Below are 17,708 nucleotides of genomic sequence, written 5' to 3'. Positions count from 1 at the left end.
GCCAAATTATTCTGCTGAGTAAAGCAGTCTACCATACCATAAAAATTTATGTCGCGCAAAAACATAGCAACAGTGGGAATAATTTATGACGCGAAGTTGGCTGAGATTCGAACCCAATACATTTCTAACAACACGCGGATGCGCTCAGGGGCTCAGGTAGAAAGGAGACAATGAACTGTTTATTAAACTAGTCCCCAAAGTTAAAGATAACGTTTTCTTATTCGTTGGCTTCATTGAATTCTTATTGGTTGGTTTATTAAGTTGAGTGTAAAAACGTTTCTAATAGCAATCTACACAAAGGGTAATTTTGTGAATCATCATTAGAGGTGTACTTCAATTTATCAGCCATTGTCTTATCCCTTTAGATCTCTGGCATGCGCTTCATTTTCGATGTATAGTAAACTAGTTCTCTTTTTTAGGGATTTTTTTACCCATGTACTTATATATGGTCTTTCCATATATTTAATCTTTACAGATTTAAATCTTATTATTTATACCTTATCCCTTGAATACAGAGACCCCCCCCCCCCCAGGCTTAAATCTATACATAGAATAGCCTAAAAACAGCACGATACCGATGTAAGGCTACCCTAAAAAGGAGGTAACAGTTAAACTAATTTGACCTAACCTAACCTGAAATAACCTACTGTGAAAATACGACGAAATGCCCCTTAAGAGGCGATATCACTATATCCCCTAAATCAATTTAAGAATCAGCTCAAAAAATGTATTATCTCAAGAATAGATATAACATGGTATAGACTTCTATGTCGTTCCTTCCACTTAAGAATGTAAAAATGTTTTACAAGCCCTAGATAAATTTCTTTACTAAAATCCCCAAAGTTTTATAATAACGTTTTCTTATTTGTTGACTCAACAACTTTGGATTATGTTGATTGGTTGGTATTTACACCAATTTATCGGCCATTGTCTTATCGCTCTAGATCCCTGCAATATACCACATTCTATAAGTTTTCTTCTTTGATAGAAAGGACAATTTGAACAAATAAATGGTAGTTTTCATGCCGAGAGGGAGGTGACAATGGACTGTTTATAACTCTAGTCCCCAAAGTTTTATAATAACGTTTTTATATTCATTGGCTTAACAACTTTGGGGACTTTAGTGAATTTTAATTGGTTGCTTGATTAAGTTGAGTGTTCAAACGTTTAAACCACTGATTTTAATCTACAGTAATTTTGTGTACCATCATTGGCGATGTACATCAATTTATTGGCAATTGTCTTATCCCTTTTGATCCCTGAGTATTTTCATATTTTGAATGAACACGAAACCTCTCTCATGATGACGACAATTATATTATGTTTAATATATACAACAAGGATGACAACATCCATGAAATCTAAGCACTCTAATCAGACGATACAAGAAATGAAAATTAACACTTAAAAAGTGTCTAAACTTAACAAGCAAAATGTTAATTCAAAGTCTAAACAAAATTGTACATAAACTTATTGCAAAATTGATTAATACAGGATTCTGTTTATGAACATACTTTCATTTATAGGACTTGCTAATAGCTTATAATCCTTATAATAAAGGGAGTGGATACAAAACCGCGACAGTTACAAAACCGCGACAGTTACAAAACCGCCCCTTTACAAAACCGCGACAATAACAAAACCGCGACATTACAAAAAAATCTATAATACTAAAAATCTATAATAAAAAAATCTTAATGCTAGAAGGTCATGGCCGCAGAGCTCGGCCCCCTGGCCTGCCTAGCCGCAGGCGCTCGGCCCCCTTGCCTATAACCTAACCTAACCTATATGTTTGAATGTTTAATGTACATTAACTTATTTATAGTTTAGAATTTCGTGGATTTTACAAAAAGTGGTTGGTAGATTTTTTTCAAATTTTTAATATTTTTTTACAATATTTAGGTTAGGTTAGGTTAAAGGCAAGGGGGCAAAGCGCCCACGGCTAGGCAGGCCAGGAGGCCGAGCGCTGCAGCCATGTATTCCTACAAAAATTCCTACATAGTTTTTGTAATGGGGCGGTTTTGTAACTGTCGCGGTTTTGTTTGTCGCGGTTTTGTATCCACTCCATAATCGGGTTCTCCAGAACAGGGTAGTTCTCATAGACGTCTAAGGGGAGGGGGGTAAAGTGGGGATTACCCCCCCCCCCCTAACGAATTTGGGGGAAATTTACCCCTACCCTGGGGGTGCCGTAGGCACCCTCAACCAATTAGGAGGGGGTATTTACCCCCCAAAACAATTTTGGGGGGGTAAATATACCGGGGGTAAATTTTGGGGGGGAAAACAAAATTTACCCCTGCCAACAGATTTCAGGAGGGGTAATTACACCCCCCAAGCAAATTTTACCCCCGGGGTATTTCTACAAAAATTCCTACATAGTTATATTTTTGTTATTGTCGCGATTTTGTTATTGTCACGGTTTTGTAATAGGGCGGTTTTGTAACTGTCACGGTTTTGTTTGTCGCGGTTTTATATCCACTCCATAATAAAGTAACAGGATGTATGTTCCGAAGGATCGGGTTCTCACAGACGTCCAAGTGGGGGGGTGATTACCCCCCCCCCCATTTAAAATTTACCCCTACCCTGGGGGTGCCGTAGGCACCCTTAACCAATTAACCCCGGGGGTAAATTTTGGGGGGGATAAACAAAATTTACCCCTGCCAACAGATATTAGGGGGGGTAATTACCCCCCCCCCCCAAGCAAATTTTATCCCCGGGGTAAAAATTTTGAGGGGGGTAAAAAAACGAAAAACCCCCCTCTTAAACAAATTTTATCCCCCCCCCAAAAAAAAAGCTTGGACGCCCCTGGTAGTTCTTATAGGTCCCTGGAGTGTTTATAACTATTTTGGGGGAGTGTACCACCACCCTGCCAATAGAAATCACAAAAAAAATCAAATTTTTTTACGCAGAGACACGAACACAACATAGAAATGTTACGTATTATTTATAAAAAAAACAAACATTTAAAGTGCCACTAATATATTGTCCTAGAAATTATAAATCCATAAATCAGATGAATATGTTGAATTTATCATGCCAAAAATATTTGTATCAACTTCAAAATTATATTTACTATTAAATATGAATACAAAAATATAAAACATTTATTTAATTTAACAATTTACTTCTTGTGTCTCGTTTCTTTCTCAGTCCAACATTTACATCAAATTCATTTCCCAGGAGAACCTAAATTCAAACAACAAAATTATTATTTTTGCAGCAAAGCTTCTTTTCTAGTCTTGTTCTTGTCTGTCTTTCAGTGTATTTTTAAAAGCAAAGTTTTTTCTATAATTAGGGTCGGTCCGTCCGTACGTCCGTAACGGTTAGCTTTTTTCGTTAATTTAGGCATGTTAGAATTGTCCTATCGATTTCAAACTTTGCATGGTGATTCCTGTAGTAGTTAGGTACGATTTAGAAAGCGTAGCAACTCTATAATCATTACCAAAAAATCCGAAAGTAAATTTTAAACATGTTGATTTTTTTACTTTTTTAACAACAAATTTTTATGTGATCTAATTTTCCGATTGAGCTGATTTTTTGTATACTGATTCCTGGGAAAACCAAGTACAATATTATAAGCAAAGCAACTCTATAATTAAGTCCTAAAAATGTAAGTATGTCCATAAACATTAATCTGTATCAAGCAGTTTTTAACAAATTTACTTATAATTTTGCTTCGACTCTTATACATTTATATTATTATTAGCTTAATTTATTTCAGTATAATTACAAATAACATGAAATAAACTATAATATTTTTGGATTTTTTTTATAAATTAAATACAGTAAAATATTAAACAACATCCCCCTAATTTTGCTATGGAGTTGGATACCCCCCTTTTCTGCACGACTCTGGTTTAATATTCAAGCGTCATTTAAGAATTCATTGAAGGACCATTAAAATGACATTCCCAGACTTCCTTGAAAGAAAATCCTATGGTTTTTCAAAATATTTTTGTGGCGACATGCATAATCATTTACTAAGTATATTTGCGATTACTTTTATTTAATGAAATCTTCCAATTTTTAACATTTACAAAACAGCCTGCTTTATTGCATCAAGATCCATGACAGATCTGTATAGGAAATAAACGTCTATAAATGGGCTCGAATCTTCCAAGGGATGAATGTTTATAACTCATAGTGCTCCAATAATCCATAATAAACTCTCATTGCCCAGAACGATAAGACCCAATATTTTACTTTATTAAGAATAAATTCATTTTTTTTATTTCATGTTGCTATTTACATAATATTGAAGTACTTAATTACTATTCTTAAAACAGAAAATTTAAATTCATAATATAGTAAATCGAAGAAAACTTAGTTTTAAAATAAATTGATTCTAGCGCCACTTTTAATGTGTTCAGATTTACAAACAAAAATTAAAAACATTTTAACCCTTTCATGACGGTTATATAAAAAAATATATATTGGAAAATAAATTCCATAATTCAAATTGCATTTTTAAAAGAATGAAAAAAGCATTGTTATAAATACGTATCTGAAGATTAAATAAAGAAATCAAAAGAAAAATGGAAGAAAAAGCAAGTGTGAGAGAGATTATAAAAAAGCAAGAAAATGCTAAGGCAGAATGTTATTACGTTCTTAGTATCAAAGGCTTTTATTATAAAATAAATAACTAAAATCAGCTGGACAGAAATTCTAATGTAAGTAGTTGAACTTGAAGTAATCTTTATATGCAAGTTAATATATTTATATTTATTTTCAAATATTTCCCCTGTGAATATACAGTGAACCCCCCCCCCCCCAAAAAAAAAAAGGGGAGTTAGGAATTGTCAGGGAAATTTTAACAAAATCCATATTTCTAATTCTGAATAAGAAAATGCATACCTAGCGGATGCGTACCTAGCATCCAGGGGCTCTGTAATTAAAGGGGCAGAAAATGGCTAGAAAAAATAGCTTAAAACCATCTGAAAATGAAATAGCCTTATACCCTCATGAGACCTATTTGAAGCTTACCTAAAATTATGAACCCAATCGCTTTAGTAGTTATTGAGATTTAAACCTTCAGACAAAAAAACTTTATATATTATTAGCGTTTGCCCCTTTATTATCTACGGACTAGAAAAAAAGCTTAAACCCATCCCAAGACTTAAATCTAAAAATTAAATAGCCTAAAACCATCACGGGACCAATGTTAAGTTTATATACAATAGAGAACCCAATCAGTTAAGTAGATTAGATATTAAGAATGAGACATTGAAATCAAATTGACAATATATTTACAAATAAAAATATTTTTATTAGTTATTTATTGTTATATGTTGTAAATCATACAAAACTTGAATAGAAGCTAAGATAATAAAGTCTTCCCTGGAAATACTAAAAACTATACTGACAGGCCGACGGTAAAAATGTGTGGCCTCTAGACTACTGCAGACAGACTGACCGGCCAATTGAGATGTAGAGTAGGTGCTCATCGCCCTGTAAAATTTTACCCGGGAAAAAATCATCTTTCTATCAATCAAATGACCATCAGAGCATTACCGATAGACTGAAAGACCAGGTAAATTATATAATGGATGCTTATTTATAAAGGAGAACCATATCGATTCTGCGTTTATAGAGATCTTTAAATACAGACACACACACACACACACACACAGCAAGATCCTGTTACTTTATTTTATGGACTAGAGGCTAGAATCTTCAATAAAAGAAAAGGCACATTTCCCTACAGAAATTGATGTCATATGGAGGGTTACATACAGACTAACCGACTAAATAAGGTAGAGTGTAGATATTCATTTCTCAGGAAAATCTTCTCTAGAAAAAATCTATCGTCTATCTAATTTAGCATTTGATAAATAAAATTTTTACATTTTAAATTAAATGCCTTGCAGGGTATTTCCAACAGGCTGACGGAATAAGTAAATCACATATTGGATGCTCAAAGGTATAGAGTATATTCTCAAAAATTAAAGCCGTCTATCTTTAATAGCAGATGAAGAATTATGTTTTACCCTCAGACGTACATTTGTAATTTAGAGGTGCTTCGCGTTAAAAAATGTATTTAATAATAATTAAGCAAGGACAGCCAAAGTAAGGTTTAGGGTGCTTTCCCATATCGAGTACATATCTAACATTGAAAATACACTTCCATATTTTATAAATAAATTGTAAATTAGAAGGGATAGGTTTTTCCCATAAGCCTAACTCTTGCAGGGGGCCCTAACCCACCGAGGTTTACACTTGATGTGCCTTTACTCTTGATAGGATTAATTATAGAATATATGTATAGAATTTCTAAGAAATTTTAAAGCTTAACAAGGATGACATCATTTATAAGTCCTTAGTAAAGCTAAAAAACATGGAAAGGTTTACAATAGAATTTATACAATATCTTTGATAGTAGATGCATATCAAAGCATTCTAACAGACGGACGGACAAAGTAAGTTTTATACTGGATGATCATCAGCATGGGGATGTTTTTTAATTCCAGCCATTTATCTTTAATAACTGAAGAGAAATTCACGTTTACTCCTTTACGGTTTCTTACAGACAGACAGACATTTCAATTAGAGTACAAAGAAACACATGATAACATCCATATACTTTGTGAAGTTAATGAAAATCTAATAAGATAGAAAATGTGGTTAAAACATTAGATGTCAATAGAAATATATACAGTAAACTTTAAACATACATCTCTAAAACCATAAAAATCTAATTACTAAAACTTTAGCATAATGGACGGACTGACGGACAAATATATGATGCTTTTTAGTCAGCAAAATCCTCACAGACAAATGTGCTTTCTATTTTTATTTTAAAGTAAAATATAATTCTGATTGTGTACCAGACAGACATACAAAGTTCATGTAAGATTTTCCGCTAAAATATTTTTCAGTAGGGGAGCTACTATATAATTTGAAATATCCCTCGTTTTTTTTCTAATAACTCGGACCCTAAGGCGGCCTAAGGCCACTTCGTGACTTGTACATCTATATTTATTACATTTATTGTTAAGGGTAAAAAAAAGCGGCGATATTTATGAGCTAGACTTCACAAAAAAGAACAGGCTTCTCCAGTAGAATAAATATTTTGTTTTATTCAAGATTTATCAATTCTTTAAAATGATAACCCTATATGCCAAAATTCTATCTATCTATCTAATAACCTGTTCTCTTCTGGAAAGCGGCATCTGGTGCTTTGTAGGCCTCAGGTTTCAATGGAATGCTGGAGGTTGGGTTGGTACGTCCTTGAACAACAGACACACGTCTCTGACCTAAAACAGACGTTTATTATATAATTGCTTCGCTTCAAAAATTGTAATTTACAGAAGGGATCATTTTTTCTCAATTGGAGATGTACATCAATTTATCGTCCATTCTCTTATCCCTTAAGATCCCTGATCCAGTTTCGCAATAATCTGCTACGAAACACATAGACCTTAAAAGATTCGCAGAAAAAATTGCAAATAGTAACCTTTCTTTTTGCTAAGTAGCATAGCTACTCTATAAATAGGGTATGTAAGTTCGTCGGTTTATCGGCACTTAAAAGATTTGCTATTACGAAGATGAAAAGTCCCTTCACAGATTATGACTTCATACGATAAAATAACCAATGAGAGGCCAGCATAAATTTTACCATTATTGGTCAATTAAAGTGTATACTTGCCTCTCATTGGCTATTTTATCGTATGACGTCATAATCTGCGGAGGGACTTTAATCATCTTCTGCTATTACTTGACTTCTTGAAGTTTTATAGTTTATTAAAATTTTTACTAAATTTATTGAATATTTTTCTAAATCACAATTAATGTTCTTTTCTCAAACTTTTAAAATTTAGCAGGGAAATATTATTTTTAGTTACCAAATGTAGAATTTTGCTTTATAATAATTTGGGGAAATTAATCAAATTATCGTCCATTGTCTTAGCCCTACAGTGAATCTTTACAAAAATAATCTGTGTGAGCAATCAAATAAATTTACAACCTTTTCTTTCCCACATTTATTTTTTAAAGGATTTCTCACAAGAATTGGGGGAGATGATAAATTTATCGTCCATTGTCCTATCCCTTAATCACCCTGATAAGAACCCATTAGAAGAAGGCCGTGAAAGAACGAGTTTAATCAAGGACAATGACATCTATTATGGGCGCAGCTTTTTTAAAAAAGGAATCCTTTTATAAAAGTAACAGGGTGTTTAAGATTTTTTTCTAACTGTCTGTGGGTCCTAAAGGATCTCGCTAACCGCTGAACCGATATGGTTCTCCTTAACAGTAAAGATTGTTTTGGATCCTGGAAAGGTTTAAAACTATTTTGGGGGGAAGTTACCACCACCTTTCTTAGAGAAATCGTCCCCTTTTTTTTGTATATAGCTTAATTAAGTTTTTCATAAATACTTTTAATCGAATGAGTTTTCAATTTTGGGAAAGCTTAACATAGGACCCAGGATAATTGTTTATAGATTTATATCTTGGGCTGGTTTTAGGTTATCTTTCTGCCAATTATTTTCCCCTTTGAATAAGGAGCTACTAGATGATAGTAGAGTATAATTTAAACTTAATTAGATTATTTGAAGTGAAGACTTTACATTTTATCGAAATAATTTCATTTGACACCCTTTATAGAAACCTATATATACCATGTAACGATAATAAAGTCTGTTGATGAGCATACTTTTACAGACAGACAGACGGACAAACTTAACCACCGTCCCTTGTACATTTATATCATTATTAGCTTAATTTATTTCAGTATAATTACAAATAAGATGAAATAAACTATAATATTTTTGGATTTTTTTTTTATAAATTAAATACAGTAAAATATTAAACGGCATCCCCCTAAATTTTGCTATGGAGTTGGATACCCCCCTTTTCTGCACGACTCTGGTTTAATATTCAAGCGTCATTTGAGAATTCATTGAAAGACCATTAAAATGACATTCCCAGACTTCCTTGAAAGAAAATCCTATGGTTTTTCAAAAATATTTTTGTGGCGACATGCATAATCATTTACTAAGTATATTTGCGATTACTTTTATTTAATGAAATCTTCCAATTTTTAACATTTACAAAACAGCCTGCTTTATTGCATCAAGATCCATGACAGATCTGTATAGGAAATAAACGTCTATAAATGAGCTCGAATCTTCCAAAAGTATGGTGTATAAAACTCATAGTGCTCCAATAATCCCTATTAAATTCTCATTGACCAGAACGTTAAGACCCATTATTCTACTTTTAGCATCATAAATTTAGTTTTTTAATTCATGTTGCTATTTTAATAACATTGAAGTATTTGATTTCTATTCATAAAACAGAAAACTTAATTTTATATTATAGTAAATCTAAGAAAACTTAGTTTTAAAATGAAATGATTCATGCGACACTCCCGTAATGTGGTCAGATATTGAACTAAACATTTCAACCCTTTGAGGACAATAAATTGAAATGAAGAATATTAGGATTTCAATTTTTAAAATATGATAAAAAAAATGGAGCAAAACGTTAAATTGTGTTTTGTTACATTGGGTGTAAATATGTGTTTTAAATGATTTATTCTTCTTATTAGACAAATCATAGACAAATTAAATATGATAATATTACATATTATAAACATATTTATATATATACATGTTAAAACATAATGTTATATTTTAGATTTTGTTTTAGGATATAAGGACAATTGGGTGTAAATATAAAACTAATAATTACTGATTGAATATATATTAAACAGATATTATAACGTAAAATGTTAAAGTCTAATCATTATGTGTAACGTATATATGAAGAGAGAGAGAAAAAGAGAAGGAGTGAGAGAGATAGAAAGAGAAAGGGGGGAGACCGAGAGAGAACAGGAGAATGAGAGAGAAAGAGAGAGGTTGGGTGGGGGGGGGAGTGAGAGAAAGAAAGAGAGAGAGAGACGGGGGGGGGGAGTACATAAATAATCATAGGCATTCTAAATTTATTACAAGCTGAATTTGAAGAGATGATAAAATGAACATTTAATTGAAGAATAAGAGAATAAAATTTGTAAGGCAAGGAGCGATAGTATTTAAAAAGAGTAATTATCTCTGATAATTAATAAAATTAACAAGGATGACAAAATCCGTAAAATAGAAACATTAATCAATTCTACTAAAGAACATTAAGAAATATAGAGTAAAAATATTTAGATTTCAGCAAAAATTTAAGTAAATATGTCATTTAATAGCTTAAATAAAAGTTATTTTATTTGGACATACTAATGTCATGGTGATAGGGCTATCAGAACTATCTGTTAGGGACGTACGGATGGACAGATCAACCCCCACTGTAGAAAAGTTTGGCTTTTAACAAGAAATAGATCATTAACATTATACAACCCTTTTACCCCATTTCCTTCTCTTTTACTGGATGAAAGAACTAACCAATAGATATGGTCCATACTGGCAAGCTATATAGGGAATATTAACACAATTTTCAGCCATTGAATAGCAAATGAGAAAATTACTTTTTCCTCTAATCCTTGCCAACAGACGAACGGACGGACATCTTAAATTATAAATAAGCAATAAGCAATTATAATAACAAATGTCTATTATAATCTTGATTAAAAATTTAAGCCATCTAATTTTTATAGCAGCTGAGAAAACAAATATTTTAGAGTGAATTATAGAGTAAGAAGGATAATTTCAATTCCAAAATTTCTTTTCCTCAGGGAAGGAGGTAACATATGACTGTAAATTACACTGGTAACCAAAGTTTAGTAACCACTTTGACTAAAAAACTTAATCAGTGTTTCGTCAGTTCTAAACAAGAAGTGTTCAAACTTTTAAATCAACCGAAGGCTTACCCCTGTTTATCATCATGGGGGATGTAAAATAAATATCAAAAATTATTTCCTAAGATCCCTGAGTTTAAAAATCATCAACAAAGATGATAATATCCATAAGTAGCAAAAATCCTAATAGTAAAAGTAAAACTCAAAAGCAAAAAGAAGAAAACGCGGCATAACCAACAGACAGACGAACCATGATCAGTGCAGTGGTCATACAAAACTTCACACAAAATATTAGTATTCTATAGACAGAATAACGGACTAAGTAAGGAATAAAAATTTTAAACTTTTCGCTACTAACATTATCAGGTAAATAAGGATGACAACATCCATAACTATAGAAGCTCTTGAATTTAAAAAAAACAAAAGTCAAAGCAAATAAAAGCAAAAAGGGTGCACAACAGACAGACATATAAAGAAATGATGCATAGTGAATCTTTACACAAAAAATATCTTCGATAAAAGCTGGGAAAATTATTTAAGAGCATTACCGATAGACCGACAGACAATATTATTCTTAGAGTAGAGGTGCATTGGTCAGAAAACATAAAATAAGTCTTCTGTCTTAACCCTGAAAGATCGGGCCCTCTACAAATTCTTAACTAATCGGATTTTATACCTTAATAATTGCATTAGCCTTCTACCTTTCCAGTACGGATATTTAATATTCTCAAGAGCATTACAGACCAGCGAACAACGTAAGCTGTAGGCTAGTCAAGATAATATCGCCTTCTTTAAAAAAAAAGGACCTGAAATAAACCCACCTCTCATGGCACGGTGTCTGCGTCCTGTCCTTGGGGCTTCCTGGAAAGTCGGACGTTCCTTGACTTGTTGAGGCCTTATCATTGGCATATCATCTTCGTCCATCAGATCAGTTAATACCTGAAAAACAGAAAATATTATTTAAAAATGTCCTCAACTTAAATTGTCCGGCAGGGGCAACGTGAAGGGTATTCAAAAATGTATATAGTATATTATAGACCACAAGAGGGGTTTATTTTATAGTAAAGATTGTGTATCCACTTTCCATGTGTTCACCCAAATTTATATTGTATCGTGTAGGGGGTGCATCCACTCCACTTAATTTTGCCAGAGGGGTTGATACACCCGAGCTCTGCACGCCTCTGTGTCTATGTAATCTGTTTGAAGATCTTCACTAAATCTTCACAAAATCTGATCTTACATGTAAGAAAGTTACAAAAGGTTTCTTGTGGATTTATTGTACACTGTCAGTAAAAGATGATTAATTTCTGTTCATTAAGAAATAGTAATTTTATGTTAAAGTTTACTAATGTTATCGTTATTGACACATATACTTTTAAGGACACCAGGATTCGGTTATGTTCTAATAATGAGACCTGAACGTAGAAAGTCCTTGATATTTCAAGGAAACAGTGCGTTGTGGATGTTAATTTTGAGTCGGTGCTTGCTTACATGTGAAGACCGGAGCACCGAACCCCCCCCCCCCCCCGCTTAGTTTTGATAAAAATCAAAAATAAGGGGGGGGGGATAGTTTTTTAATGTCTGGAAAACGGCAAGGAGGAAAAAAGCAGGGCAAGGCAAAGACTTAACCCCCCCCCCCCTTAATTTTGAAGAAAATCAAAAATAAGGGGAGGGGGGGGTAGTTTTTTCACTTTACAACACGCCAGAAAGTTGAGTGAGGTAAATCAAGTAAATCCAGTATACCAGAGGGGAAACCTTATAACAGGGATATTCATGTTTTGGAGCATAATTTCCTTATTTATTGACTGATTTTAGTAATTGATGTATCCCTGAACAGGTAGTCTTAAGGAGAATATATCAGAAGTGTTTTCATGGGGACAGTCCGTGTGTGTGTGTGTTATTGTATATTTTAGCGATTTATGTATTATTTCATGAGGCAGAAAAAATAACGGGGTCGGCGGCGGGCTGCTTACTCGGCCTTGGCGATGGTGGCGGCGGGGAGGACTCCCAGAGGGTAGCAGAAAATAGAATCAGATTAATAAATATTTTTGATTGGCGGATAAGTTGACAAATTAGATTCTTTTTGTCTTTTAATGAATTAAATTTAGATTTAATTTAAGTAGCTGTATATAGTGCCCTAGCAAAATGGGGATAGGTGTCACCGCTTTTGGCCTACCTTTATTATTTTCGTATTAATATGAGGTAAATAAAGGAGGGGATAGTGATCAATTAATTCGGCGGCGTCGTTGAAGTTGGCGGCGTTGAAGTCGTTGGGGTAGGCATAGGCACTGCCAAAGAAGCCGGCGGGCAGAACAGCGGCGTTGGCAGTAGCGGCAAAAGCCAAAAGAGCAACCTGCAATTAAAAAGATTATTAATACTTATTTTAAGGCTAGGTTAATTAAGTCTTAAAGTCATGAAAAAAATAATTAAAAACATAATTAAGGTGTGCTTTTTAAGTCTTTGCATGACGATAAGACATACTAATTAAAAAGTTAAATATTTTGAAACTTTGGGATAGGCTGGTCCATACAAAAGAACAATTTTCTCAAAAAATGTTGACCATTCTCAGAGTATAAAAAGTCATAATTAGATGTACTTACAAAATGACAAAAAAGTATTATGTTATAGTCAAAAAAGTCTTTAAAATTTAGATTTAACATCACAAAACATGGTTATTGACGGCTAGAAAGTCGGACGAATGCACATAACATAGTAATAGAATAGCTTCGCTTCGTAAAATATAAAATTTTCTGTTGTTTTTGAGGGTTTCTAATTTTGAAGTCTCTTTGTCTGATTTGTGTTAAGATTCAATTCTGTTTGATTAATGAGAGAGGAGGTAGATAGATAGATAATAAGATAGTTAGTAAGATAGATAGATAGATAGATATATAGCCAAATATATAATAAGTTAGTTTGTAAGATAGATAGATAATTAGCTTGTTAGTAAGATAGATAGATAGATAATAAGTTAGTTTGTTAGATAGATAATAAGCTAGTTAGTAAGATAGATAGAAAGATAATAAGCTAGTTTGTAAAGTAGATAGATAGATAATAAGCTAGTTTGTAAGATAGATAGATAGATAATAAGCTAGTTTGTAAGATAGATAGATAGATAATAAGCTAGTTTGTAAGATAGATAGATAGATAATAAGCTAGTTTGTAAGATAGATAGATAGATAATAAGCTAGTTTGTAAGATAGATAGATAGATAATAAGCTAGTTTTTAAGATAGATAGATAGATAATAAGATAGTTTTTAAGATAGATAGATAGATAATAAGCTAGTTTGTAAGATAGATAGATAGATAATAAGCTAGTTTTTAAGATAGATAGATAAATAATAAGCTAGTTTGTAAAATAGATAGATAGATAATGAGCTAGTGGGTAAGTTGATAGATAGATAGCGAGATGGTAAATAAGTTAATCAGTAATGCTCGATATTTTTAAAAGTAAATATTGGTTAAATTAATATAGAAAGATGGATAGATTCTAATACAAATAAAATAGATAGATAAATTAGATATCAAAATATAAATAGATATAATGTCTTTAATTTTGTTTGTTTGTTTCCAATCTCGTAGTGTCCAAACTTTTCAACCAATAGTTTATTGACCATTGTCTTATCCCTTAATATCCCTGGAAGTGTTGCCACTTGATGAAGATAAATTCCAAGACCAAAGAAAACCAAAAACAAGTTCTTAAATCAATTTCTAATATGTCCACTCAAAACAGCTAGTTTCTAAAAATTATAAAAAGCAAAGATTTGAATATGCTGCTTGGCCGTTTTTAAGATTTATGTGGAAAAACTTTTGAATGTTATGTTAAAGTGGTCAATCAAGAAAATATCCAAACCCCCTTTTTTATGTAATTTATAAAAGAAAGAAAATGTTTAGTGAAAATAGGCTAAAACCTTTCCAAGACTAATAAAATACAGTCATTTCCGAGATCTTATCATACATACATCATATATACCATTAAGATACTTTTGTATATGTAATGTTTGAAAATCAACATAAACGGCTAATAAATTTGATTTTTGTAGTATGAAAGAAACGTACTTTTTTAATTAAATAATTTAAGTATAGCCACTAGTTCAACAGGAATTTGACTTTTTTTTCAACAAGGGCGTGTACAAAAGGTGGGTTATTCCCCCACCCCCCCCCCAAAAAAAAAAAAAAGCTTGTCTTAAAGCTTTTTCTTTAGTATGCTTAAACAATATGTTAGTCATAAATCATTATTGCATTAATACATACCCCAATTTTTATTTCTATAATTATGAGAGTAGATACATTAATTTATCTTCTATTGTCTTATCACTGAAGAATAATCATTACAAGTTTAAAACTAATGAAAAAAGGGTTTGATTTGACCGAATCATTAAGATATTTAACTTGATTGTAAAAAAAGAAAATGGTCCGGTTTTTGAAACTTTGAAAATAAGCCGAGGTCACAAATGAGAAAAGGTTTTGAGAGTTAGGTTAGGTTTTCAAGTGATCCTAAGGGATAAGACAATGGACAATAAATTGATGTACATCCACAATGATAATGAATAAAATTACCCCTTCTGTAGATTGAGATTATTGGTGGGAAGCTTTGGACAGTGAAGATTTGTACATAGAACTACGCAAAGTTTAATAAGCCAACGAATAAGAAAACTTTTGTTATTTTCAAATTCAGGTTAATTTTTCTACTAAAGTTGGGACTTGGGCTTACTTAATTAAATTATTTTGTGTTAGTAAAAAATCATCAAATGAAACAAACGAAAAGACTATTGGAAAAATAAATTTTATATGTAGCTTGGCTAGTTATCAGTGTTGCGGAGCCGGGAGCCGTGGAGCCACCATATTTTCCTGGAGCCGGATCTGGAGCGGTAATCTTCGTTAAAAAACGGCTCTGGCTCTGGACTAGATAAATAAAGAGATTTTATTTATAAATTCTAATTTGGTAACTTTGTTTTGTCATGTGCAAATGCACCTTTTAAGTTTTTCAAGTCCATTTTTATAAAAAATTGAACTTTTAAAACCTTCAAAAGTCAAAAATATATGTGGGGAGCCGGAGCCGCCATCATCACAGACGGCTCCGCGGAGCCGGAACCGGAGCCGCACCAAAATCAATCGGCTCAGCAACGCTGATACTTATAATAAATTCCTACCTGTTGTATACCAAGTTTTAATTCACTTGGTTTTGCTCTCAAATGTCCAAAACAAACTGAAATAATGGACAAGGATGTAACCTTCCATAAAATGAAAAAATAAAAGCGTTAGTTATCTTATCGTATTATAGACAGCTTTCCGGAAGTAAGTAAAGTGAAGAAAAAATGTAAGATTATTTCCAGCTTTGTTGGACCCAACGGACCGTAGAAATTTATAATAAACTTGTATTATTTTTCTATTTCTATTTCTGAAGAATTATCTGTAATACGATGCTGAACATGACTTTCCAGTATGGCAGAGAACCGGTTCAAATCCAGTGGATATTAATCGGTTTTAAAGCCATACTAGAATATTTTTAAATTTTGATTTTATTACTCATCAAAAGTTATCTATAATACGATGCGATTTATATGATATATGATTTTCTTTCTATAAGATGAGTTATATAGAAAATACTGCAGGGGAAATCTTCACAAAAAATCTGCAGTTTATTAATGATATTATCCAAGAAATGTAAATTTGTAGTGAAACAAAGTAACTCAAAAATCTGCCATGTGACGTCATAAAAATATGGGATTATCCATCTCTTGTAGGGGTTTTCTTTCCCACTTTTCCCTCATTTTTATGGGGTCTCATGACTGACTGTTAAGTCACTTTGTCCCACTACGTAAATTTTCATAATGAACAAACAGACATACTTTATTAAAATTAGAGTAGCTTCGTTCTAAAATATTTGAAAGAACTTACTAAAAATGCATAATACTGTTAAACGTCCAAAGCCATACATTTTTATTTTATTATATTAGTTTTACTTCCTGAAAAATACATAGATAGTTATAGATGAATAATTAGGTATTATTTTAAATAAAACAAAATAGATAACATTCATTAAGAAACAAAAATCTAGATCGAAATTAATTTCCAGTATGGCTTTGAAACTGATAAATATCCGCTAGATAAGAACCGGTTCTCAGTAAAAATGTCATACATGTATAGCATCGTATTACAGACAATTTTCCACTAATAACAAAATAAGAATTATAATGTTAATAAAAGTTATTTTTAATTTCTTCACTTAATCTACCATATATGACTCTCTACATATGTGCTTATTCATTCTATAGATATTATTCTATGTAAAAACACAAATCAATTAAAACTGCCATTGGAACCTTTATTACGATAGTTTTCACATTTAAGGAGCGATTTTTTTTGTTATGTTTCATTTTTAAATTAGAAGTGTAGCATTATATATAATTCGTTTTTTTCAAACATTTAAAATCATTTGTTTTAAAAGGCTTTGATGTAACACGAAGGACATCCAAGCCTTTTTTAATGGGGGGGGGGGGGATAATGTAATTCCGATTTTCTCTTAAAAAGGTATTTTTTTTATTAAATATTAATGTTTTTATTCTTTTCATTGGATAAAGGGGGACGTAAATTTCTAGTAAATTCCGTAAAGGTGTGTGTTCTAAGGCTTAAAAATAATAGTAGAACGATAATGTGCTCTAAATATATGTATTCCTTACTGAATAGAACAATAGGTAAAAATTTTTTTTTCAAGGGCAACCGTACCTGGAAATTTTTCAAAAAATACAAATTTTTTATCAAACGCTTTGATTTGCTTAAGGTGACACAAATTAACCCTAAAAATGAACCTAACCTTCATTTTCTCAGAAACTATTTGATTAATAGAGTTGATTTCTTAAACTTAAGCTTTTATGAGTATGAACATCTCATAGTTTCGTAGTCAACCCTCTACCCCCACCCCCTAGCCCTCCGGGGCTCAAAAAAAACCCTGGAAATGAACCTAACCTTAAT

General features: G+C 32.1%; 1 protein-coding gene across 3 annotated transcripts in view; it reads right to left on the bottom strand.

The window, feature by feature from the left end:
- Nucleotides 1-2,986: 2,986 nt before the first annotated feature.
- Nucleotides 2,987-17,708, bottom strand: part of LOC145304200 (uncharacterized) — a 114,909-nt gene continuing 100,187 nt past the window's right edge. The window contains exons 2-7 of one of the 3 annotated variants that reach the window (XM_080146016.1): nucleotides 16,635-16,702; nucleotides 15,887-15,942; nucleotides 12,912-13,088; nucleotides 11,542-11,674; nucleotides 7,143-7,250; nucleotides 2,988-3,183 (exon numbers count right to left, since the gene is read on the bottom strand). In XM_080146016.1, the coding sequence (XP_080002142.1) occupies nucleotides 3,167-3,183; nucleotides 7,143-7,250; nucleotides 11,542-11,674; nucleotides 12,912-13,088; nucleotides 15,887-15,942; nucleotides 16,635-16,674 (531 nt within the window). In that variant the 5' untranslated portion in view covers nucleotides 16,675-16,702 and the 3' untranslated portion in view covers nucleotides 2,988-3,166. Of the gene's footprint in view, nucleotides 3,184-7,142; nucleotides 7,251-11,541; nucleotides 11,675-12,911; nucleotides 13,089-15,886; nucleotides 15,943-16,634; nucleotides 16,703-17,708 lie in introns of all 3 variants that reach the window. The other 2 variants (XM_080146018.1, XM_080146017.1) reach the window with 2 other exon arrangements.

Source organism: Acartia tonsa, chromosome 13, assembly GCF_053477335.1.
Source record: "Acartia tonsa isolate MP-2025a chromosome 13, ASM5347733v1, whole genome shotgun sequence".
NCBI lineage: Eukaryota > Metazoa > Arthropoda > Copepoda > Calanoida > Acartiidae > Acartia > Acartia tonsa.
Note: the sequence above shows the minus strand (reverse complement) of the source record. Positions and strands in the feature narration are given on the sequence as shown.